This window comes from Tetrao urogallus, assembly GCF_951394365.1.
Source record: "Tetrao urogallus genome assembly, chromosome: 1".
Classification (NCBI taxonomy): Eukaryota; Metazoa; Chordata; class Aves; order Galliformes; family Phasianidae; genus Tetrao; species Tetrao urogallus.
Window position 1 is genome coordinate 113746321 of NC_136813.1, and position 26267 is coordinate 113772587.

The following is a 26267-nucleotide window of genomic DNA, read 5'->3' on the forward strand; positions in this document are numbered from 1 at the left end:
TGTCCCCATCCCAACAATCTTCTTCATCTAGCAGTAGGGCTGAGGAGGCAGAGAGGGGGTCACAGCCTCCATGACAAGGTGTGCCTCACCTGGCACACCTCCCCTCTTGTCCTTCCCTGCCTCACACTGGTCGTTGTCATCTTAGAAATAAAACAGCAATAACAACAGAAAAAAATATATATATATCTTCCCAAACCTCCCTGAAGGACCCAAGTGAACAGAAATGACCCCCAACAAAACAAACTGGAAACAAAAGCGAAAGCCCTGAGGCTAGGCTGGGAGGGGGTCCCAGCCAGGGCCCAGCAGCCAGGGAGGGCCCCCAATGCCCTGTGGCCTTGGCACATCTGTGGCGTCCATGGTGGAGCCCCGACAGCTGGGGGGCATTGCAGCATGGCCGGAGCTGCCCCAGTGGCTGGCAGTGGCCTTGAGAGGCCCACCTTCGCCTCACTGCCTTTCAGGAAGGAGTAGGGTCTCTCAGCCATGTCTTCGCTCCCCTGGAACGCAAGGCCCTTGCTCAGCTCTCAGCTACCAGCGTGCCCCTACACAAGTGAGCCAGCCCGGCTCTGGGCGGGCACCATGACAGGAACAGCCCCAATCCGCTCCAGGGTGGCCTGGCTGACAGCATAGGAGCGGGTGTGCGGAAGCCGAGGCTTCCTGCTGACTGAGCCGTTGCTCCGGGCCACCTCCTGTGGGGATGGTGCTGTGCTGGCTGTCACCACCAGCGTCTTAGGGGCAGCTGGGGAGGGGTGGCCACCATTGGCATAGACAGGCCGAGCGCTTGTGCTCCCCGAGCGGGAGAAGGGTGGCTGGCGGGCATCATTACTGTTGCTGAAGCGGGTGAAGGAGTCTGTGGCGTGATTGGCCTTGGGATCATTCCAATAGCGACTGTTGTAGGTGTTGGAGGACGTGAGGGTGTCGTTCTCCGATGAGGACGCATCAGCGTGGAATGTCTTGGTGGTGGAGGAGCATTTGGGTGGCAGGTCATCCTCCCTGGGAAAGAGAGAGCGTGAAGGCACAGGAAGGATTCTGCTTTGCTTCGGCAAATCCTCACCACTACACCCCATTGGAGGCAATACCATCAATATAACGTCAAGGACAGCACCAACATGAATTGGCTTCACTCCTTGGCCTGTTCACTCATCCCTTTTTACAGGACCTACTTCTGTACACATTAATTGCTTCATGTGCCTACCACTGAGGGAAGCAAAGCATACTCAGGTTTGCAATGGGCCAAACCAGTGGCTGTCACAGCCAGTCAGTACAGCTATACTTGTACAGCCAATGAATTGATCCTTAGGGAAGCTTCAGGAAGCTACCAGAGGGAAACATGGTGTTTGTAACACCAGAGAACATCACAGCTGTACCTATAGAGCTTTTTAGTTATTACTATCTGATACTTTTGGTCCAGATCCCCATCACATGTATAGTCACTCTCCTTCAGAGCTAATAGTGCCAAGCTGAAGCTCCCCATAAAGGCAACTCAGAAAGAAAAATCTGTAGTTGCCATTCTTCATTTGCTTCTGCTATTTTTTGGACAAATATGGAGGCCTTACCTTACCCCAGGGAACACACCTAAGGATTATGAAAAGTAGGGATTCTGCTTGCCTTCCTGCTAGCTGCTGCTTTTGCTGGCTGATCAGGGGTTTCCAGGCACCAGATCCCCGGTCCGTACCTTATTTCATTGGGAATCTCCTCTTCTTCTTCTTCTTTGTGTTTATTTTTCCAGTAGAACAGTGCTATGGCCACCAACACAATGCAGACAATAAGCACAACAGCACCTGTGGCCACTGCTCCAGCAACGAGGCTGATGCTCCAGGGGTGGGCTGTGGGGAGGATTGAACAGAGAATGAAGAAGAAATCAGGGCTGGGCTGTGGCCACCTGCGAGCATTTGAAGCTTAGAAGCAGGGAAAGGCGGTATCCCCATTCCAGGGTATAACGATCTTCTGATAGAGAGGCACAAGTTGGTACACAGCAAACATGGTTACATGTGTTACTGTCACAAGACAGAAGCAGTTGACCAAGTCTCCCTTGGCAAAATACTTACGTGCAACGACTTGCAGGTCCAGAAGGCAAGTGCTGGTTCCAATGGCATTTGAAGCCACACATTGGTAAAGACCTGAGGACACAGTGCTGATATTTCGGAGAGTGACAGTGCCCTGGACTTGGTCTAGTTAGAGAGAAAAGAAGGATTTAAATCCCTCCCCCGGGCTTGAGGAAAACCATGAAAAGGCAAATCCAGCAAATAGAGAATTGATGTGTGAGACTCTTAAGAGATAAATAAATTAGGAAGTAACCCTGAGATGGAAGCATTGTGCACACACACAAGATTAGGTCTTAAGGAGCTTACACTAGATGTTTCTTTTTCTTCCTACAGATGAATTTCTGCAAATGAAAGCTTGGGGCTCATATTACTACGTGAGAGAAAGGAGGAAAGAAGAGACGTGCAATACCCAGATCTACCTGCTATATTGAGCTCTGCCTTCCAGCACCCTGCTTTCCTACCTATCCCTGAGTTCCCTGCTCCATGCTCTTCCAATTTTCCTCATTCCTGAATTACCTAAAACTAAAATTCTTGTGTATTTTTAAAATATAGCAAGACAAAGGACAAAAGTGCTATTGTCTCCAGTTGGTCAGCACATGTAGGCTAAGAAACCTTATGGGTGAGACTTAGTGTCTGGGCAATATTCAATCTGATCAGAGCCTTGCTTTTACATGCATCTGAAAGATAACTCCAGTCACAACACACTCAGCGTGAAAAGCTGGCAGGATTTTCATGAAATGATTCTGCCTCCCTTCTATTTTCCAATCTATGAGCCTTGTGCAGATGAGGTTGCAGTTGAAATCTCCAGGTGTGCAAACATCTAGCAACCATATTCTCTTGCTTCCATTCAAAAAGATCCTTGTTCCTCTACTGGGAACATTTGTTCCATACCAAAATAAGATGAAACTTTAAATGGTTGCTGGTGAGTACCTAGTCCAACACAGCCTCCAAGCACTCCAGGAATCTTCGTTCCAAACAAGTGATCATGCAAGTGATGGCAGACACTGAGAGAACCATGTCATCTCTGGCAGCTCAGACAAAGGAAAGACCAGGCTGCCACCTGGGAAGTAAGAGGATAATCAATAGAACAAGCACCTTGTGTGGCAGTTGGGGGCAACTTGGGAACATTGTCCAGTTTCTCCCAGAGGTATGTTGGCCGGGGGATGCCTTCTTCCGAGCTGCAGGTCAGTGTGATATCGCTGCCCACTTCCAAGGACCCTTGGATTCTGCAAAGTGGGGCGGAAGGAGGAACTACAAGAGAAGAGGGGAAAGTGACAGCAGATCAGGAAAAATAATCGAGCAGTAGAGTACAGGCTCTTTCTGGACACACTGCAGGGGAAATGAAGGAGTCTGGCATGAGCTGACAGGGAATGAGAAGCAGACAAAGCCCAGAAAGGAGGTAGCAGACAAGAACCCATTGAGATTTGAGGGATGACAATAGACAAAGATTCCTGACTGAAAAGCTCATCAAGGTAATGGACAACTGCTTTCCCAGGACCAACTTGTCTTAAACAAATCCCTAGAGAAAAAAGGGTGAAGACTTCAACTCTTGGGACAGCAAGAGTGGCAACAACTAAGAGGGCTGCAAAATGAATTTCCTGTGGTTTGGTTTTGTTTTCACTGCCTTATAATGGCACACACTCTGCGCTATAACATCCAATATTACTTACTTTTATGAGAAAAGTCCATTCTTTTCTCCTGTTGCTATGCACAAGCCTGTTGTAACCCCTTAGATCTCATAAATGCACCCACCCTTTTTTCATGCTTCTTTGCAACTCCACATCACAAACTTGCCTCAAGTCTTTCTCTCCACCATATTTTAAAACTCTCTAATATAACATCTGCATGTGAGGAGTGTGTGCCTATATACTCCCACAATACTCAATCCTGTCCCTCATCACAGTATGATCACGGGATCCAATGTACACAACACCATATTTTTCTGCTATGAGTGCTATCATACAGAGGATTCCCATAGCCCAGTTCCCCCCCCCTTCCCCACAATCCCAATAAACACACCCAAGACAGTGAGTCCGATGACTCCAATATTCCTGCTGCCTCTATCAGGAAGATTGTTGACCAAACACTGGTATGTGCCAGTGTCTGATAGCTGGGTGTTGTTGATGAAGATGGAGGCACTGGTGGTTGGCATTGTCACAGCAAACCCCACTCGACCATAGAATTGGGGTGCACCACCAAAGATCTGACCTCCTTGGTAGAGAATAACCTGGAAAAGAAAGGAAAGTTCAAACGATACTCCGAACAGACTGAGCAAGGAGGGAGAAGGACAAGCAAATATGGGCTTCCAAAGCTAAAAGGATTATTTCTTAAAAGCTTTCTGAATAACCAAACATCAATATACAACAGTCGACCCAGAAAAACTGATCCTATGAGAAGTGTTTTCTATAGAGGAGATTATGCCGGTAAAAATGTTCATGAAGGGAACAGACCAAATACCCAAGTCTTCTGGCATAACTAGATTTGTAATAGCAGCTTATTTTGTATAACAATCATTACCCATCTGGACACCCAATGTAGAGAGGTAGACTCTCTGCAGGTCAGTAAATACTTCACAAAATCATCCACCTGGTGATGGACAGAATCATTTTGTGTGTCAGCAAGTGATGTCCTGCCATTATGTGACACTGCTCACTGATGATCACTAAAGTGAGCTGAAGACTGGGCTTGAGTCTGTACACCTTCTATCAACCTAGCAGTTTAGATAGCAGTCTGTACTCAGCCCAGGTCCCTGAGGACAAAGTTCTCTTCAGTGCAGGATACTCAATCACACAGCTGAACAACAAATGTTATGGAGGCGGTATGACCCAAGATAGACCCACTTCAGAGCAATGGATTTCTTCTGGCTTCTACGTATGTGGATAGAATTCAGCCCAACAGCTCTCAGGTTACAATTCTAGTGCCACCATGGTTGGCTCTCATTTGCTAACGTTCGTAAGAGTGGCCTTGCAAAAGGAAGAGGCAGACTACACGTAGATCAGTGTTGAAAGGGTGAAGAAAAGGAAAGCCCCAAGAAAATGCATACTCCAGTGAGAAGAGACCTACCTGTTCAGGCTGGTTGGCGTTAGAAAGAGGAGTGACCATCCATATGACATTAAGGTTAGTGAGAGCAGCATTAGTGGTGAAGGTGCAGGGCAATACTGCTGTCTGGCCTCGGGCAACTTGAATACTCCCTGAACTGACTGACACCTCCAGAGGACACACCATGCCTGGAAAGAGAAGATGACCCAGTTCAAGCATTTCAGGAGAAGGAATCTCAATTCAAACATTTCAGTTGGCCCTATGTACATCCAGGTTACGACAGCAGCATTCTGTTGTTACATAGCTGTTCCTTACCAATTACTGCAAGCTAGAGAGTTATATTCCTCCCCCAACAGATCAGGCTGCTCTCATGCAGACATCTTCCAGAGGCAGATGCAGCTAGGCGTTCCTTTTAAGTAAGAGCATTCTCATTTCAGAGCCTCAGAGAACATCAGACTTTGTTTTGGAGACAGGGAAAGAGCTGTAAGAGCAGCCAAGCTGTATTTAGGAGATAATGAAATATGTTTTCAAACTCATCAATCTTAATGATATTTAACATCACTGAAACAGAAAAGGAAAGTGCACTCTGAAAGGCTTCATCAAGGGGTAAGAAGAGAGAATGCATATTATTTAAAGAAAAAACACAGCTCTCACCCACAGCTTCTCTTCCTTATGAAGTCCAACATGGACAGAAACACTTCATTGTTATTTTTTAATTTAAAAGATTAAAAATCTAAATCTTTCCAGACCATGTATTTATTCCTAGCTAGTGAAAAATGACTACTGATTATAGAGGATCTGATCCAATCTCTTTCATATTCCAGCATTTTCTCCATTCACTTCTTTGCATTCCACACAGGGTGGACGGGACAGAAAGCCTGACAAGCCCCAACTTTCCAGTACAGAAGCTCAAGGCTGCAGTGTTTTGAGTAGCACTAAAATTCTTTAAAGCACTTTTTTCACAATATCAAAATGACTTCAGATGACATCTCTCTTCTTTTTTGATTTTTTTTTCATAGTTTGCTAGCTTGCTGTCTCCAGTGCATGTGGAAGACTGCTGGAGATGGTAAGGAGCTTTCAAGCTCCAAAACAATATGACACAGGGGAGGGTTAGGTTAGATATTAGGAGGAAGTTTTTCACTCAGATGGTGGTGACACACTGAACAGGTTGCCTAAGGAGGCTGTGGATGCCCCATCCCTGGAGGCATTCAAGGCCAGGCTGGATGTGGCTCTGGGCAGCCTGGGCTGCTGGTTGGTGACCCTGCACATAGCAGGGGGTTGAAACTAGATGACTACTGTGGTTCTTTTCAACACAGGCCATTCTATGATAATAGCAGAATATTGCTAACACCTGGGTGTAGTTCAAAGTTATTGGCACTTGAGCAGCCTATGATGAGTTCCTCGATTTGGACTGACTGATCTGGAGCTGCAATACACAAGGATCTTCCCTACCATCCATAACCTCCTCCACACTTTCCAATTCCTACACATGTTCCTTCTTCCCTGACTCCTACCTCCAAAGGTGCAGGTAGTTCTGGGAGGCTCAGAAATGCTTTAAAACAGAGCCAAACAAAACGCCACTTTAAATTGATTCACTAGTTCCTTACGTGGCAAGAAAAAATAAAGACTGATTTTTCTCACAAGCTTGGAATGTGTTTAAAAATACGCAGCACTTTGGAAAATCTTAGCAAAACAGTCTAGCTTGGGTCCTAAAAATCTGTCAGAATGATGTGCCTGGACACAGAACAGCTGGTGAAAGTTTAATCCATCAATCTCCTATGAAGGGCTGTCAGCAGCAAGCGGAAGTAAACAATTTGAAGGACCAGTAATAAATATGACCTTTATTACAAGGCATCTGTCTTCCAGTTTCTTCTGTGGCCAATAGACTGGGAGTAGTTTTGGGCTCTTGAGTTCCTTACTATGGCTAGCCAGGCAGTTGCAGTGGCCCATAGACCAGAAGTGAGATATCTCTTAATGAATATTGGTTGGACAAGAGATCTTCTTGTCTTCAAGCCTGACGTGGAAGGTTATATTGGCATGACTACACATCCATTCCTGCCACCATCCATGTGTTAAATACTGGACATTTAACTGGATAAACTCTCCAGCGTGGAGCAGAAAGTTCTTCTGTCACCTTCACTGTAGATTTTATGAAATGTTTCCTATGATCTGCCCTCAACTTCTCATCTGATTTGGAACAGCAAAATGTGTTCTTCAGCCCCATACCATATTCCCCTCCAAGAAATACTCATATATTCAAATTCTTGTAAATCAGGAAGAGTAATGCTTCAGTGTGAGTATTCACTAATGGCAAATATTCTGGAAAAGTTTGATTTTCCAATTTATACTGCAGGCTTAGTTTCGTCAATCACGCAACCACCAAGACGATGTGATTTTTATACCTAACCCCTCTTTCAGTGTTCCAAATATTTGTGATTAATTGATTGCAAACAGAATAATAAAAATACTAAAATAGATCATGCATAATTTATTCACTGCCAATTCATTTGAGAATATCCAGATCTGCTTATGAACCTTTTTCTCTCGCAGGGCTCTATTCTCGCCTTCAGTCACCACAATTTTCCCACTCTTTCAAAGCACTAGAGCAACCCTTTCAATCTGAATGCCATGGAGTGAAAGGGCAGTAAGGAACAGCTGAGGTTTCTGCCCATTTCTCCTTCCGAGGAATGGCTTTGAGGCTAGGCATGCAAGATGCCCGCTCTTGCAATACATCATGCTCTCCCGTCTCTGCCTTATTAAAGCATTGGGCAAGCCAGTTCTGTAGACTTGCCTTTGCCTGTCAGCTGCTCTTTGGCCCAAGATGCACACAAGGCAGGCAGCACTTACAGACAAGGACTCATTTTGTTAAGCTAAGCGGCACCTGCAGGGCTACAGCTGGGGAAAACATACACAACCGCTTCTGACAAGTACGCTTAACCAAGACGACAGGGGAAGCAGGAGACCAAATGCAGGCAACGTTCTCTTCCACCAGCATAAACAGGGAGGTAGGCTGGTGCGTTAACACAGCACCGGAGGGGCATTACTACAGCACAGCTCCTCTCCCAGGAAGACAGCTAAAAGAGCAAAGATCAAATCCTCTTCAGGGGCTACAGCATCTTTCTTTACAGCTCAGACTATTAGAAAATGTAATGTGGTTACACGTGCACTTGTCCATCTATGCAGGGATCTGTGTGACAGCATCCTTCCACACCAATACTCGTGGCCCAAAACACAGGTGGCTGCACACAAAGGCACATACACATCAACCGCTATGCCCAGGAAGACACCTAGGAGGAAAACTGAACCAAACATTACATATTTAAACATTTCAAAATTAGGAGTTGCAAAAATGTGCTTTTGCATTAATGTAAAAGGAAAGAGGCAAGGGAGAGAGGGAGGAAGAGATTTCAAATTTAGCATATGTACTGGGGTAAAGGTTCTTCAGTGCAGCCTAAGGAATGAAGGCTTAAATTCCCCTGGGTAAGTATAAACACAAATATAGATGTAAGCACATATATACAGCCCAGTCTAGTAAGTCAAATTACACATAAGAGGTGAGAAAAAACAAACAAACAAACAAGCAAAGGATGTTGTAAAAGGTCCCCTTTTGCCAAGGTATATTATCTTGATCTTTTCTAAGCATTCAGAGAAATTTAATGATTTGTGAGGCAACAAGAACCAGTCACCACCAAGTCTTTCTTCTCCTAGTGCTGAATTATGATGGCCATTACACCATCTCCTGTACGTGCAGCTTCATTACTTAGCATCTCTGCAAGCAGCACGCCTGGAGGCAGAGCAGGGTACACCGCCATCAGCTGAAGGAGTTGGTCTTTCCTCTTCTTAGAACACTTTGATCTGAGCTTGATTCTGCACACAGCTTTCTCCTTTGATCCCAACGCTCTGAGCTTCTGTCATTAATTAGAACAGATGCTCCATTTTTGTGTCCCCCTTCTATCAGGGAACCAGACAGACAGACGCTGCAGAGGCTCTTAGTGCTTCTTCAGTTTTCCTAGATCAAGTAATTATTCTGGCAACGGATAACTCTGATTTCATTTTTGATATTGCTTTCCCAAGTAGCGCACCTCCCCAGTATCCATGAAGGAGTTCATTTGGGCAGCTCATACAACAGGACACAAGAGTGTAGGGCCCAGACACAACCGGCATTTCCTTCCCTGAGAAAGTCAACTCAGCTGACATCTCAGTGAGTGAAACGAGGTCTTCCACCAACATCACATCAATAGCACAGTTGATGATATGAATAGCTGATGCACCATTACTGGTTGACATCACAGTGATGTCAGATGATCACAGAGCACAGGGACCCGAGAGGCTGTTCCGTGAAGAAGCACTGTGGTTATGCTGTTGAAGCTGTGCTAAGGGCATCTCCCCCTTTACTGCACTATCAGAGGCAACCATGCTCAGCATGATAACTGGGTACCTCTGGATGGGTTGGAATACGGTGCAGAGAGAGGGCTTTTCCCTGCTTTACTTATTTTAAGACCACAGAAAAATGGTGGTTTCTTTGGAAGGTCATTCATACAATGAAAGTCAAGATGCTGTCCTGCCTGCTAGAGAACTCTCTCTGCTTTGTACCTACCCTCAAGAACCGCTGACAAGTCAGCAGCATTTGGAACCTGCTAGCAGCAACCTCATGAAACCCAGAGATGTGGGAGGCTGGGCTGGGATGACTTTGCAAACAGAGAGGACAGGTTCACTCTGCAGTGCTGGCAAGCCAGGGAAGCAAATGTCCAGAAGGGAAAAGAGGTGTGAAAGAGATGAAGAAATGTCTCACCTTCATGCATTCAACATCTCCAAACCTCCAGGGAAGATGTGCTGAAATGCATGTGGCTGGGGGGGAGAATGAGAGCAAAGCTGCAAGCTATCAGCTCGCAAGCAAGAGCCAGGAATGGCTCTCCCTATCCCCGTGCAATTAGCAGTCCTGTGCTGGGAAAGATGCCTATGGCAGTATGACATTTGGGTCCCTCGTTAGAGAGGAAAAGATGAGGTCACTCAAAAGTTTCAAGAGCAGGGTAGGAACACAACGTTCCATCTGGCAACTGCAGGCAACAAAAGGAGAAACTGCAGAGCACACTTTTTCCTGAGATGAAAGGAAAACACAAGTCACTGTGCCTTTGGCCTACCTCACATCTCTGAGTTTGGGACCAAAGCTTCCTGCTGTGCTGAAGAAACGTCTCCCACCTCAAGGAACACTGCTGACTCAACATGCTGAGCAGCAGCAAAAGCCCCAGCCCAGGAAGGTGTGACTTGCTGCTGGAGGGACAGTAACACAGTGCTGTGGGGAGCACTTCTGTCATAGGACCTTCTTGTGCAGCAACCATTCAACCCAACTTTGCAAGCACTGATAATATTGTAGGACAGCAAAGAAACAAAAGAGACATTTTGCCTTCCGAGAATCTCTTCTATCATGTGAGGAAGCAATTACATTGCCCAGAAGAGATCTCTGGAAAGGAAATGGTGGAAATGTTGTTTCAGCTCCGCAGGACTTCCCAGGAAAAGGGCACCCCAGTACTAGCGTGGAACCTCATAGATCATACAAACAAAAAAAGGTGGGTGCTTATGATGAGTGCAGAGTCTTCACAGCATCCAAACAAGCTGCACAACAAGCTGTCTGAATACTGACTGTGCCCATTCTCACTGGACTAAACTGTGGTCTGCTTGCTTGTGGAACCAGCACCATCAGCCACTCCAAAGGAGCACAGATCTGAGTTAACGCCCAGCTATCCTGAGTTATTTCCAGCTCATTAGGGAAACTCCACTTCAGAAACTTCCAGCATTCAATGTCACTGAGCAGGACAGGTGGCTGGGACAGATGCACACCTTCACAGTAGATTGTACCACCATGCTAATGTGCTCTAACACAAACTTTTCTGGGAAGTTCATGGGCACATGTTATACAGATGTTATGAGGAGCCTGCCTAGAGATACCGAGAACACTCAGAAAATATGATTCTTCTATTAAAAGGACAGAGACTTCCTGATACAGCTCCTCCTCAAGAAACAACCAACACTGACTAAACCACTCCCAACAGCAAAGTTTGATTATTTCAGTCACCAGACTAAGAATCTACTGAGAGTAAGCTCATTCCTTTTACGCAGACAGGGGGAATATCCCAAACCAAGGCTCCTCCTGGTTCTTTCTGGCTCACAGTTGATATCAAACCAACAGTGCACGGTGCAAAATAATTTCCATCTCTTTCCCTCCTTATCTTTGCTGGATCTGCAGGACAGCCTGGAAGAAACAGCAGGAAAAACTATTACATCTAGCATGGTTTTAGAGCAAAAGCCCTGTGACACGTGTTAAATCTACACAGGGAACAACATTTCCTCTTAGGTCTATATAGTGTTAAATGCAACTCAAAAGCCAAGTAAACCTCTAAGCTCCTTTATTGCTAGAAAAACCATCAGACACAACTGGAGCTATCTCACCATCTCTCTGGCACAGAGCTTCCCAGGTAAACAGATCCAATTTACTCCAGAAAGAGGAATCTTGAGATTGGTACTCAGCTAGCAGAATATGCAGGCAAGCAGGTACTAATCCAAGGAGAAATCACAGTCAAGGTCTTGAACTTGAGCCCTGTAGTGTTTCTCATTGAGCACTCCACCAGCTGATCAGGGACAGTGACTACCTGTAAATCTGTGCTGATCACACTGACCCCTCTCCCTTACCATTTATAATCTCATCTATACCAGACTAAAAGATGACAGTGAGGCATGCTGCTGACCCACCCTGCTCTGGTCTCAGCTGTTAGCCTTGCAAACAGCAATTACTACCACCCCTGCCATCTCCCTTTTAGATATAAGTCTTTCTCTGCAGGCCAGCTGGAAGGAGGATTTCAAACAGCTGTCTGATTGATATAACATGGAGCACATCTCCCTGCCCCTGACTTCCCCAACCTGCAGCCATAAAGTGAAGATGAAAGTTAGACAAAACGATAAAGGGCAGGAAAGCTTTCAGCAATGCATACTTAAAGAACAGTGTCATTTTGCTCCCATGTCTTTGTCAGAGGAGCTTTAATGGGGAAAAAAAGAGGCGCTCATCATGCAGATGAAAATCACTGAGGAATTTGATTCCTTCCTCACTTCTGCCACAGAATCCCTGTTGCTCAGCTCCAGGTGTATTCAGAGGACAGCTGTTAGCGCGAGATCCTTGTTTGCCCAGGTTTAGACCATCAGGGATGGATGTGCTGAACTGCTGAGCATTCAAACCTACCAGGGAAATCAAAAGTGTCTGTGCTCTCCATGTCATAGGGATTGCATTACACTCAGCTCTTTGTGTAACTGAACGGTGCTCTGCCAGCAGATCCTAGAACCTGAAATCTGACAGAGGTTTTTGAACTGTGAGAAGAACATTGCGCTAGAGCAGCTAACAGGGATAAAGTGGGAACAAGAACCCAGCTTTGGTTTACACATACCCTGGTGATAGCAGGGTCAGGAGCCCAATGACCCAAGTGATCCATTCCAGTTCTGGGCTCCTGCTGTGCTTCCAATACTGCCTTCAATTCTGTGCCTCCATCCAGCCCACCTGGAGCTGCTGGGAGAGCCACTTCTGCTGCTCCTGCTAACTGGGATGGCTGCCCTCCATCTCTGCTGACAAGGATGCAGATGCATGCAAGTTAGCCATAAATAAAAAACAGCAACAAAACTCCAGCACCATATTATTGGAAGATTATAAAAATAGGAAGGGACATTGATAGGAACAAAAATAGCATCTACAATGACATTAGCTAGGATAAAACTAATCAATCGCTGTGCTCTGGGGCATATGTTAATCCCCTCTCCATGGTATAGCGTTGCACAATTAGGTACATTACGGAAGGTTTAACACTTCCTTCCAATGCATGCAGCACTGGCTGGAAACAGAGACTGTTGTGATCTGAGCTGGCAGTCCTTGAATCCACAGCATTTGCACAGGACTCAAGGAGCAGCTGCACCACTGAGATTGGGGAATTTTTTGCCTTAGCAGATGAGAAAGACCAGAGGGGACCCAGAAGGGATCAGGAACTCACTCAAGTGCTCAATCATTGTTCCCTTGACTTGAGAGAGGGGAGGGGTGTGTGGAAAGTCTAATTCAGCCTGCTCTGTGGGACTGTTTGGTGCCAGATTAGCCCACTGCTGGCTATGCCCAGCACTGGAGGCATCTATGACTCATCCACTCACCCCCACAGGACTCAGGTGGGCAAACCAGGCTCCTGCAATCTGCTTACAGATGGCTGAAAGCCACAGATAAGCAGCACAGCAGAGGTAAGAACATGGTTACTGTATCCTTGCAACAGGGAGCTAGGCATTTATTTCCCTCCTAAAGTCATCCAGAGATGCCTGGAGAACCATTTTCCAAATCACAGGCACAGGCAAGGAGGAAAGTGAAATTCCAGCTGGGCGCAGAAAGGTGCCTCACAATTCCTGGTCTTCTACAAAACTGGGGCTAACAAACACGCTCCCTCTCTCTTCACCCCTAGTCTTCTGATGGAGAATCCTATTGCATTAACTTAGAATATTATCATCCTCTGCTGTTTGCCTTGCCCCTCAGAACAAGGTTATTGTCTAAAAAGCAGCGAAAGCAGAAAGGAAGCTGTGCTTCCATCTCACAGCCAGGCATTAATTAGCATAATCTGCTGAGGAAGGTGGAAGGGCCGGACAGCTTGCTTTGCTGTGAAAGGGAAAAGCTGTGTTGCAGATGCACTGTCCTGTTCTGCTGACTGCTACAGTGGAGGCATTATTCAATGGTAACGGATGTCTAAGGGATGGGAGCAATTTAAGTGACCATGGCCAGTTATTCAATGGACTGCCTGCAGTCTTTAGCCAAAGAGACTTGGGAACAAAAACTTGGGAACAAAAAAGTCCATTCAAACACATCTAAGGTGGGAGGCTCTGCTTGAATTTGCAGAGAGCCAGCAACAAGGGCTCTGAGCTGCATATACATTCACCTAGCTCAGACGCCAACATAAACTTTCCACATCCCTTGTCTTAATCATCTTGCTGCTTGCCACAGCACATCAGAAAGAAAAATGGACCTTTTACAGCAAAGACTTGTATCTATGTTTCCTAAAACGGAGAGAAGGCACAGAGGTGACTGAGAGCAGCTAAGGCATAAATTGGCTTCATTTTCCTAAAGCAGGTTGCAAAACCTTATAGGAACCTGTCTTTAGCATTTGGGAAGCTGCCACAGCCAGTCTCTGTGCTGAACGACCTTCCAAAGCATCCTTATGGTTATCTACTCCACACCTGAGGCCAGCAAAGCCCACAGCATGCAAAGTGCAGGGTGAGGCTGCATGGGATGAGATGAGAGACGTACATAACTTGTTTATCCCTGAGTGAGAGTCTAATTAGAGCTCTCCCCTGGATCTAAAAGCAAAAATAGCCTTGAGTCCCCTCCAACCCATCCCTTTTCCTTGCTAATATTCTCCCAGCACAGCCCAGTCAGCAGAGATGTGACGCGCTGCGGATTGGTGCCAAGTGCTGGCAACAGCACGTGACATTGCTGACACAGCAAAGTGGCCTCCTTTGGGAGAAGGTATCCACCAGTGCCTCTGCAAGGGAAATGTATCTGCTCCTGAGACAGGGGAACAGAGTCAGGGCTAGGAAGCCGAAATTAAAACAGGTCAGAAAAGCACTACTAAGACACTCGCTCCTATTTTCTGTTTGCCGAGCCATAAAAAATACATTAACGGCCCAGCAGCTTTGTAAATGATTTATGGTCAAAAGAATAAATTTCTTCTTCCTCTCGTGGTTTAAAAAAAAAAGTCCAGGAAAAAAAAGAAAAGGAAAAAAAAAGGCACAACGTAGTGATGAACTGCTTAATAAGGGAAATCAACTTAAGGTTTAAATATGTATAAATAGCATATTGAGTAGGAACAATACAGCCCATAATGAATAAGACTAAAGTCCAGCACAGGGAGGTGGCACAGGGGAAGGACAGACGGGTGGGCAGGCTGTATAATGGGACTTTGTGAGGTAGGGAACAGCAGCAGGGCAGAGCGCGGCTGCATAGGAAAACAGGAGGGGAAGTGGGACACAGAACCGGTTCATAGGTGACTTTTAATGCTGCTCCTAAATATATCACAGAACGCATTGAAGGTTTTATTTCTCTCCTCATCTCCTGCCCCATAACAGGAGAAATGCCACTGAAACATGGACTGCAAACGCCCATGAGGCTTTTCTACCTACCCTGAAACAACCACCACTAGATCAAACTTCAGTGCAGATACTTGTGACCTATGGTTCAACTGCTTTTACCCAAAGCACCAGGAGCTGTGTCCATCCTCACTCAAAAAAAAAAAGCAAGTCCAAGAAGCTGGCTATCTGTTTTCTGTCAGTTTTGTGTCTAATGCATGAAATCACAAAATCACAGAATTGTAGGGGTTGGAAAGGACCACTGGTGTTCATATAGTCCAATCCCCTGCTAAAGCAGGCTGCCTATAGCAGGTCAGACAGGAAAGGGTCCAGGCAGGTCTTCAATATCTCCACAGTAGGAGTCTCCACAGCTGCCTCTAGGCAGCCCATGCCAGTGTGCTGTCACCCTCACAGTAAAGTTTTTTCTCATGTTCAGATGGAACTTCCTGCATCCCACTTGGTGCCTGTTGCCCCTTGCCCTGTCACTAGGCACAACTGGCCCTTTTGGTATTTATAAACACTGATAAGATCCCCTCTCAGCCTTCTCTTCTCCAGTCTGAACCGTCCCACGTCTCTCAGCCTTTCCTCATACACGAGATGCTCCAGGCCCCCCATCATGAGTACACAAGATTTCCAAGTGAGAAGAGTATGGCAGATATGTTTTTGTTTTTGTTGTGCCTTTGACCCCCCCTAAAAATATTCCTGCCCCATGATCCAGCTATGAATTCTTGTTCACCTGTCTTGCTGCCTACATGTGGCTGGGGCAGCTTTGCTTGGGCTGGTTTGATCCATCCTAGCCATTCCTCTAAAGGCAGTTAACTAACTGGAAATAAACTTAATGTTTAAAAACCAAGCACATGTTTAAGTATCTTGCCAAATCAGGGCTTAAGGGTCTAATCGCATTTGCATCCATTTTGATAACAAAACTCCTGTGGCCGGCTGGTAGGAGAGAGAGGAGAGCCTTTAAAGTGAGAGCATGCCACAGTGCAACTGCTCTGCCTCAGACCTGATGCTAAAAACAAGCCTCATGAAGGCAGGAAAGCATAATTTTCAGTTTCCAAAAGCAGTCAGACTGAACCTAGCATCCTCGAGGATGTTCAGCGATATTAGACTTCCATATTTTAAACTTTATTAATCCCAAATTACTTTGGATATAAAATTATTAAAAACAAACAGGAAAAAAAATTAAAAGCAAAGTCTTTTTCATTTAAATGAAAAAAAAAAAAAAAAAAAAGTCTTCTGATCTGGCAAATGCCAGGTCAGTAATTGAATGCATCAGATTATGAGTTGAGCTGTCTGAAAGAGGTTGTAAAAGGACAATTTTCCACCGGGAAAAGAGTTTTCATTAAAATCAAAATAGGATGTAAGAATATCAACTTTGATGACATTTTCAGAGAGTGAAGACAAAATGAATTGCTTCGACTTTCTCATTTAATTATGGCAATATTGGCACACTTCAATTCAATAAGGTGAAAACACTTTATTTCAATCCATTTAAACTTTTGCCACGTATTTAGATATTATATAAATTCCGACTTTGTATTATTTTATTCAGTAATGCTACAGTACTGTGAACACATATTCAATACACCATGCCCTTCCATGAGAACAGTCTTTTAACAATGGAAATTTTTGGTTTTTGTTCCATCCACTCAAATGTCTGTGCTCTCACTACGCTATGAGATGAAACGGAGAGGATACATTGGGTTTTCCCTACAGCAGATGACCAATTTTAGCTATATATACCTCCAACCCAATCTTCACATGGGAACACCAGGAACTGTAGATGTTTCCTTGTGAAGTCTGGCGCTGAAGTTGCTCACATGCCAGGTTTTGCCCCAAAACCCAAAGTTTCATTGCACACATTTCTGGCTCTCTAAATGAATTCCCCCCTTCCCAGTTGTTTGGGCAACCCCCTCCCACATTGTACAGTGGAAACAGGACCAATACATAAAAACGTGCACAGCCACATTAAAGAAAATCTGTCCGTCCGTTTACTACTATAGAAAATGTCACTGGTTGTTCTAACATACACTGTCAGGGAAGGCAATGGGGCAATGCAGAGAGCCTCCATCTTGCAGTGAGGAAAACTGAGGTGGAGAGAGGCTATAACTCACCTCAGCACCGTGCTTCAGGTCAGTGGTGAGACACGAACAGAGCTTTGTCACCTGATTCATGGGCCTTGCTCTGCCTATTAATCACACTCTCTGCCACTGTGCCAAGTATTAGTATTGATTTCAAATTAACACACACATTTCTTATCAGAGAGGGAAAAAACAGCCAGGAAGGTTCACTGTGTGCAGCTCTGCTGGAGACCCACCTGATGGTAAGAGTAAATGCTTTCTGCAAGGGGCTCTGCTGCACAGTACTCCAGGAGAGGTGCCCAAATATTCCCCAAATTCTTATGGAGGTTTTCAAAAGACACAAACCATGGTCATAACATGCTTGAAGAGAAAAGGGTTTCAGTGAACACAGCCGATGCTGTTACCATACAAGACAACGTGCCTCTCTCCTTACCACCTTCTTTTCTGATGCCAGGTCCTCAGAGTAACTCTGGGTGACCAAACCCCACAGTGCTGTCTGATTTAATGCCTGCCCTCTCTTCTTCCCTTCCCTGATGTCCTAAATTCTATTTTACAATAGCAGCTACGGGCTTCTCTTGTCTTTTAGAGTTAGAGTCTCAGGAAAACACTTTGCACATTTTCCCTCCGTAACAGATGCAAGAAGCTGCTTATGCCCAAGCAGCAAGGCACACAACTGCTCTGAACTAAGGAAGATTTTTTTCTGCACAGCTGGCTCAGTTTTTCACACAGATGTTGTCACTCCTGCCAAGTCTAAGAGCACACAAAGAAACATTAATATGAAAGAGCCCAATTGGACACAGGCTTAACAATGAGTTGAAGATTCCCCAGGCTCAGTCCGGATGCTGTGTTTTCCCTTTTCTTTGTTTCTTTTTGCTTTCATGCATACCCAAGAGAAGAAAAAATGAAATAAAATAAAACAAAACCATAAGAAGCCACTGAAGCAAGTCTTAGCCTTTTGGGGGTAAATTCTTTTTTTGAAATTCAAAACACACACTTTAATCTTTAATGTTAAACCCCGGATTAAAAATTCATTCACAAATCTCATCATTTGGAACACTTACAAGTCCATTGCATTATTAAAAGCTCAGATCAGTGGTACTCCACATAACAAAGTCTCTCCAAATTCTTTCCCTCCTCTGTAAGCCAGAGCAGGTACACTGCTTTCCTCATTTATCCTTTCAGCCCAGAGAAGACTTGTTGGGATTCCGAAGATCTCAAAAAGGCTCATGCTGGTGGCCTTAGTGTCCCATTTCAAGTTGCTGTCACTCACCCTGCAATACCAAGGAGCAAACTCCATCCTGATGGGAGCAAGTGGACCTCTTTAAAGCAATACTCCCCTATTTCACCACACAGTGATGCTCAGTTTGCTGGTGCTTGCAGACACCCCCAATTTTAGCCAAGTGATGTGGAGTGCATAGCCAGTATGTTCTCAAAGAAAGGAGCATCTATGCAAGACACAGCCCAGGCTGCCACAACTCAGTGGTGTTTCTCCATCTTTTCCAAAGGATTTATCAAACTAGTTTGCATAATGGAAAGAAGAATCATTCTCAAACTGTGGTGTGCCATCTTGCTGCGAAGGATCAAAGAATCATGGAATCGTGTGAGTTGGATCGGACCCTTAAAGGTCATCTAGTCCAACTCTCCTGCAATGAACAGGGACATCTACAGCTAGGTCAGGATGCGCAGATGCTAGAAACGTGGCTAGAGTCTGCAGGGATAAACTTATCTTCTTAAGAAATGTTTTTGAGATGTTCTGTGAAAGGTACTGTATGAGTCTGGATGTGCTGTGTCATGCCACACACTGGACAGCTCTAATGCACCAGACTCTGGGCAAAAGTGATACTATCATTTTACCCAGTTTTCTTGCTTGCCAGAGAGAGAAAGGAAAAAAAAAAACCACGCAGAAGCAATTAAACATGTACAAATCACATTTATCTCCCCCTTGTTTATCATAACTTTTCCTAAGTTATATTTGCTAATGGCAATAATAATAACTTCAGGAGAGGTCCTGCCAGGAAAAGTTTTCACAGATTCTTATGGAAGATGCGGGGTTGAAAACAGAAGAGTAACTCGAGGGGGAAAAGAAGCAGCAAATCTCTGCTATGTTTGCCAAGACTGGAAAGTAAAGAAAGCAACAGTTATGAATGAATATGTAATCCAACAGTCTTGCTCAGGGCACAGATGTCTTTTTCCAGCAGGGTCTCATCGCCTCAGGGAAGGGAAGGAGCAATAACCCAAGTGACTTGTTAGGTGACAAGGACTCACCCGAGGCAACTTGTGCAGAATTAGTGGTGAACTCTCACTCTCCAGAACCCAGCTCAGTAAGTCACCTCCCAGCTCATTTCTCCCTCTATAAATTCAGTCTTCTACTTTTAAACTCATGTGCCCATCAAGTCAGATTACAATTAAGACTCTGCAAATATGGCAAAATATATTCATGAACATCTGTTTGAATAATAAGCCTGAATTTGCTTTGACAGTGTTTGCCCGACCTGCTTTCCTTGCCTTCTGTGAGCGCTCACACCAGCTCTCCCCTGATTGAAGACATGACCACACGAGGGACTGCTGCAACACGCACATAGGCACGGAGATTATATCAGTGGAAGGAGGAGAAGGCTCCCCTGGGACCCTGCTGCCCTCTGGTGAAGAACCTTTCCCTAACCCCCATCCTGACCAGGGGGAGACTTGTGGAGTTGAATCAGGATGGCCTGACTGCTGACCCACAGAAATGGGTGGAAGGGATGCCCACTGTTCTGCAACAAGGGTGCAAGAGCCCAGAACCTGCACAGGTGTTTTGTCCCTTTCTAAGGAGAGTGTGGAATGGCGAAAGCAAAAATCTAGCAAGCGAGGAGTGATCTCCAAGCATGAGGAACCAAGAGTTTGTGAAAGATTAGCATTATAAAGGATAAATCCTAAAAACACAGAAGTTCAGAAGGCATTGTATTTTGATGCTGCCTCAGGGATGTTATTTATGTTCACTGTAAACACAGACCACAGCTAAAGAATTCAGCTCTACAGACAAGGTAGTGTTGTGAGACTCTGTGGAGGCTGGCACAGGGTAGTGCCAAGCTGGAGATCACATTTAGCAAAGTTTTTTCCAATTTCTTATCCAGCTCTCATTATTGTAGGATCTACTAATATGTATTTTTGCACTTGTGTCACAACATGTTAAAATCTTTTCCAAACTCTGGGAAGCAGAAGATGCAGCAGTGAAAGAGGCAGTTCTGCTAGGCTGGAAGACAACATCATTTCAGACAGCACATGCAGCAATAATGCATAAGCACAGAGGACAGATGAAGAAAATAAAACCCCTTTCAGGTAGTAGAAGTCTAACAAATGAAAACAAGCTTCCATTAGTCTTTTGGCATGAACATCCCTGGCTGAAAGTAATTAAATGGGTCTAGTACATGCTTTTTGATCAAGAGGGTGGGTGTCCAGTGGTGAGAGAAGATTCTTGTGCATTCTCTCTTACCCTCTTTCCTGCAGCCCTCTTAGTGACACACTCACAAATTTCCTCTCCAGTGCTGATTTTGCCAGAAAGATACAAGAAGAAGTGGTCTGAAGGGAAGTGGTTCTGCCCACTGCTGGCTGGCTATGGCTGTGAAAAGACCCTGTGAGGGTGAAAAATCACATCCCCAGCTTCAGGGGCATTGTATGCATCTCCATTCATGGGAACGTGCATTGCAGGACATACCTCCAGCTTTGGACAGCAAATGAAGACAGTGGGGAGGGAGTGGAAGCATGGAAGCTCTCTGCCATGAGAGCTCCTTCCTCCTCTAGGCAATGGAGTAGGGGTACTTGCTAGAGCTGACAAGGCCACAGAGCACCCATTCGGTGTTCTGCATCCTTTGAGAAGCGAAAAACAAGAGGTGGCAGGGTGGCTTTCCCCCCTTCTTCTGGATGCTTGGGTTTCTGACAGGTTTCTCTGGGAGCAGCTACCCAAAAGCTCCATGAAGGTAGAGTGTCAAATGTTAGCGCTCAGCACTTAATTTGCGGTGCAAATCCTGTCAAACCCGATTGTGTCTCTTTGCCCCTCCAAGGCATCCCAGGCCCCCTTTGCTTTTGCAGGGGGGGTGAGGCTTTGAAGCCAAGTGTTAAAGGCAGACACCAACGGGATGCACAGCGTATGCACCAACACCAGGTGAGCCCCTCTGCAGGCTGGCTCTGTGCATGCACACAGAGGGGTCAGCAGGGAATGCACCCAGGAGCACCTTAATTAATTACTAAAAGTTTCAGGTATCATCATGCCAGAAGAAAAAAATAATGACACTAGCAACTAAGCAAGAGCTGTTTGGATTAAGAGGGAGGGAGACGAGGACAGAGATAATGTCTGGCTTGCTAGATGCTTCCAAAAAGCACAGCCTCCTCTACAGGGATCTGCCTGCCTATTTCTGTACCAGACAAAAAGGTACCAAAGGAGAAGGACCCCAAAAACGTATTGGATCAGGCATGATTAAGTGAGAACCTATCAAACACACTCTCCTGTGGAAAAAGAAAGCTCATTATGGAGGAAGGAAGGTACAGAACAAAACAGACGTATCCAAGGAAAAGAAGCAAAAGAATAGTAAAATGCTAAATGATAACTACAGTATGCTTTAAATTGTATGAGAAAAATATTTCTCTTTACCCCACCGATCGTAATTATTAGCAATAAAACTCAATGCTGGATCTAAGACTGATTTACTATCTGTAACAGCAGCAAAGTTCTGAAAAATACTGCTCAAGGGAGTGCTTCCACCTGAGGCACTGCCTCTCCCTGCAAGGCTCCTTTCCTACCTCCCATGCAAATATCAGCACTTCTGGCTTTTTCTGTTCTTGGAAAAGCAGTGGCCTTGGAAGAAGTAAAGTATGAGAATACAAGAAACAGAGATGAAAAGGAAAAAAAGCAGAAAAGCAGTTAACAGTTTTCTAGCACTTAACTTAAAAAAGCAACCAAAAGAGTTTCCTTTCATTTCCTTCCTTGTCTTCTCTCAATTTGTTCTCTACTCTTTTTCTTATGGCAAAATCAAAACCAGTGTCAGAAGAAATTAAAAACTTTATCTCCCACTTATTTCTTCTACCCTCACCGCTTTCTACAGGAAGAAGGAAATGAAGAAAAGAATTCAAGGGACACTTCTGTGAAAAACAGTCTGATTAAGAAAAGCAATTTTTCATCAACACATACAGCTGAAAGAAAAGCTCAGACTGGATCTACGTGACATACTGGAGATAAAGGCCAGCCCCAAGTCTATACACAGGTTTAATCTAGCTAGCATAAAAACAGCAGGGTGCTCAAAGCGCAGCCTCACCAGGGCTGAGTACAGAGGGAAGATCACTTCCTCGCTCCTGCTAGCAACACTATTTCTGATACCAGGGAGGATGCCACTGGCCTTCCTGGCCACCTGGCCACACTGCTGGCTCATGTTCAGTCAAGTGTTGACCAATACCCCCAGATCCATTTCCTCTACACAGTTGTCCAGCCACTCTGCCCCAAGCCTGTAGCGTTTCCTGGAGTTGTTGTGGACAAAGTGCACTAGATCCCATGGCTTCAGCCCAGTTATACAGCCAGTCCAGATCCCTCTGTAGGGTCTTCCTACCCTCAGGCAGATCAACATTTTCTCCCAGCTTGTTGTCATCTGCAAACTTATTGAGTGTGCATTCAATGCCCTCATCCAGGTCACCAGTAAAGATATTGAACAGGACAAGCCCCAGTACTGAGTGATGGAGAACATCATGACTAGTTGCCAGCTGGATTGAACTCCATTCACCATCACTCTCTGGACCTGGCCACCCAGCCAGTTGCTTATCCAGCAAAGAGTTTATTTGTTCAAATCGCAGGCTGCCAGCTTCTCCAGAAGAATGCTGTGGGAAACAGTGTTGAAAGCTTTGCTGAAGCTCAGATAGACTACATTAACAGCCTTTCCCTCATTCACCAGGCGGGTTGCTCAGTCATAAAAGGAGATGAACTTTTTCAAGCAGGACCTGCCTTTCATGAACCCATGCTGGCTGGGTTCCAGTTGTCCCGCACATGCCGTGTGATCTCCCTCAAGATGATCTGCTCCATAACCTTACCTGGCACCAAGGTCAAGCTGACAGGCCTGTAATTCCCCCAAACCTCCTTACAACCCAATGAATAGATTCAATTCTTTGAGATTATCCAGCAGCTAACAGAACCCTAGCTCCAGTCCAGGAGCAATAGAGCAGTTAACACACAGAGCTGCCATCAAAGGCACTTGTCTCTGTGAGGTTTATTGGCTCGCTATCTCCCATTAGCTGGGAGAAAGCCAAGATGCAGGTATTTGTGAACTTGCAAACTCAGCATTTTTCCTTGTTGGCATTGCATGGACAGAACCTTCTGGGAAATCTTATGTCCACTTGTTGGTTGCGGGAGCAATGCCTAAGCCAAGGTCTTCTGAAGTTACTGCATCGAGACTTACATGGTTGTCTATGTCACAAGGAGGGGAACAGGCACAAGGGCACATATTCCTGTGGAAGAGAAGATGTACAGAGGAATCCCTGGCCAAACTGCTCCTTAATTCCTGTTTGAGGCAATTACTGCTGCATCCCTAGGCAGCAGCATTGCATTTCCTTCGTGCTGCCTGCTCCCCAACAACAACAACAGCAGCAACAACAAGAAGCCTTTCTGCCCATCCCAGTTTCTCTCCTAGCTGGCCTTTACTTCACCCTTGAAAAGAAGCTGAGCTCTGGTACACTGCTGCATCCTCTCCTTTATCGCTATCCTTTTCTCAGCTAAAGAGTAATGACCTGAACCAACCCCGGCTTAAGACAATGGGTGTCTGTGTATTGACTTCAATGGAATTTGGATTAATATGGGATTGCAAAATCTCCAAAATGAATGCAACTGTAATGCTGTTAAAACAATGGCTCAAAGGTCGGATGTCTTGAAGTTAAATCTTTTGTCTGAAATTAAGTAAGCCACAGTGCACATCCTGCATTGCCTATGATTATACCTTTGTAATGAGAATGAAAGAGAATGCTGCACATCTGAGGACAAAGCCCAGGAATATCAAACAGCACATATGCAAAGTAAACATGACTACAAAGCAGTAGTTGTCCACCTCTTTCTTTATCCCCCAGTTGGTACTGATATCCTCTACACTGCAATGCTTTTTGTTCTTGTGCTTTTCTTGAAAAATTAATAAAGAAAAAAATGTTAGAAGAAGACAGCACATGTAGAACAAATATTCCTGTGACAACAGTTATTCTACAACAGTGGTGCTCAAAAAACAGCAAACCTGGCCTCAACCTCAGCTCCATGTAGGATGACACCCATGTTTCCTTTTAAACTCACCAGGGGCCAGGCAGGAAAATTCTGGCAGGAAAATTAATGGGGTGCATTAAAAAGAGCCAGCAGGTCAAGGGAGGTGATCTTTCTCCTCTACTCCGCACTGGTGAGGCCACATTTAGAATACTGTGTCCAGCTCAGGGCTCCTCAGTTCAAAAACATAGCGACCTCCTAGAAGGAGTCCAGAGAAGATGTCCAGAGAAGTCCAGAGAAGACACAAAGATGATGAAGGGCCTGGAGCATCTCCTGTATGGGGAAAGGCTGAGTAACCTGGGTCTGTTCAGTGCAGGGAAAGGAAGACTGAAGGGGGATCTTATCAGTATTTATACATATCTGAAGGGAGGTGGGAGGCAAATGGATGAGGCCAGGCTCTTCTCAGTGGTGCATAGTGATAGCACAAGGAGCAATGGCCTAAAATTTGGACATAGGAAGTTCCATGCAAACATGCAGAAGAACTTCTTTATGGTAAGGGTGATGGAGCACTGGAACAGGCTGCCCAGAGTGGTTGTGGAGTCTCCTTCTACGGAGATATTCAAGACCTGTTTGGACACCTACCTATGCATGTAGGGTACCTGCTTTAGCAAAGGGGTTGGAGTCGGTGATCTCTTAGGGTCCCTTTCCAATCCCTGCAGTTCTGTGATTCTGTGCTTCTCTGAAAGCAGCAAGGTGTTGACAAATATGCCAGTAGTAGAGAACCCTCCTCTCAGAACTCTCTCTCCATACAGGTAAGGTCTTTATGTGTATTATTATCCAAACTGCATTAAAAAGAGGAGCAGAACCTGGTTCCATTTCTAATCAGAGCACTCACAAAATTGTGACTGCTGACAATTACAGTTGCTCACCTTAGGCCAGAAGCCAAGTACCACAGCACCTGCTGAAGGCAATAAAGGCTGGTGGCTTGGAGCGGTCTTTTCCTCAGTCACTCTGATAATGCCACAATAATGCCACATCTCAGGGTGGGGCCACGGCTTGTCCTGCAGCCTCCTGTGGTATCTGGGGGAGATGGATGAAGTCTCAGACGGAAGGAGGCAGCCACTATTTCCACTACTTGCCCGCCTTTTAGGATTCTTCCAAGTTTGCCAGGGAAATCCTGGCTATGTTCAGCTTGGCTTAGGCAGAAGGTTATTTTTAGGGATGCAAATAAACAGCTGAAGATCCATTTTTAATTTTCATTTAGATCTAGGATTTATATTTCGTTTGTTAATTTTGCTGTAATCTCCTTGTGCTTCATTACTCCCTGACTTTCACAGCAGGGGAGAAGAGGGATGTGTGGAGGAGGGTGAGGAATAGGACCCAATGGGAACAGTGATGAGCATGGCACTGCAAGAGAGAAGAGTGAGGGAGAAAGAGTATTGTTGACAACATCTGATCCTCCGATTAATGTATTTCTAAGCAGATTAACCGAATCCCAACTGCTCTGTGCCAGGTTTCTTCTCTAAGCTTCTCTCTCTCCCGTGTAAACAAAAAGGCATTTCCTCTGAGCAAACATCCAGCATATTGACTACAGCTCTAGCAGGTCCCCTGCCCGCATATAGTGCAACACACTGGGGAGAAAGTGGGGAAGTGTGTGTCTTCTGAGACCCATGGTAACCTCTTTATTTTTAAGCACAGTTCATGCTTTCTTCTGCCTCCTCAGGACTTTGCACAATTCCTGACTTGACCGTCTTCAGGAAGTGTGGACAGATG

The 26267-nt window shown here is 45.3% G+C and overlaps 1 protein-coding gene across 4 annotated transcripts in view; it reads right to left on the minus strand.

The window, feature by feature from the left end:
* Nucleotides 1–539: 539 nt before the first annotated feature.
* Nucleotides 540–26267, minus strand: part of IGSF11 (immunoglobulin superfamily member 11) — a gene marked incomplete at both ends in the record, with an annotated part of 86789 nt that continues 61061 nt past the window's right edge. Inside the window, 6 exons of one of the 4 annotated variants that reach the window (XM_079548965.1) lie at nucleotides 540–990; nucleotides 1673–1823; nucleotides 2046–2168; nucleotides 3138–3293; nucleotides 4062–4269; nucleotides 5106–5269. In XM_079548965.1, coding sequence (XP_079405091.1) covers nucleotides 540–990; nucleotides 1673–1823; nucleotides 2046–2168; nucleotides 3138–3293; nucleotides 4062–4269; nucleotides 5106–5269 — 1253 coding nt within the window. Of the gene's footprint in view, nucleotides 991–1672; nucleotides 1824–2045; nucleotides 2169–3137; nucleotides 3294–4061; nucleotides 4270–5105; nucleotides 5270–26267 lie in introns of those variants that run through there. The other 3 variants (XM_079548968.1, XM_079548967.1, XM_079548966.1) reach the window with 3 other exon arrangements.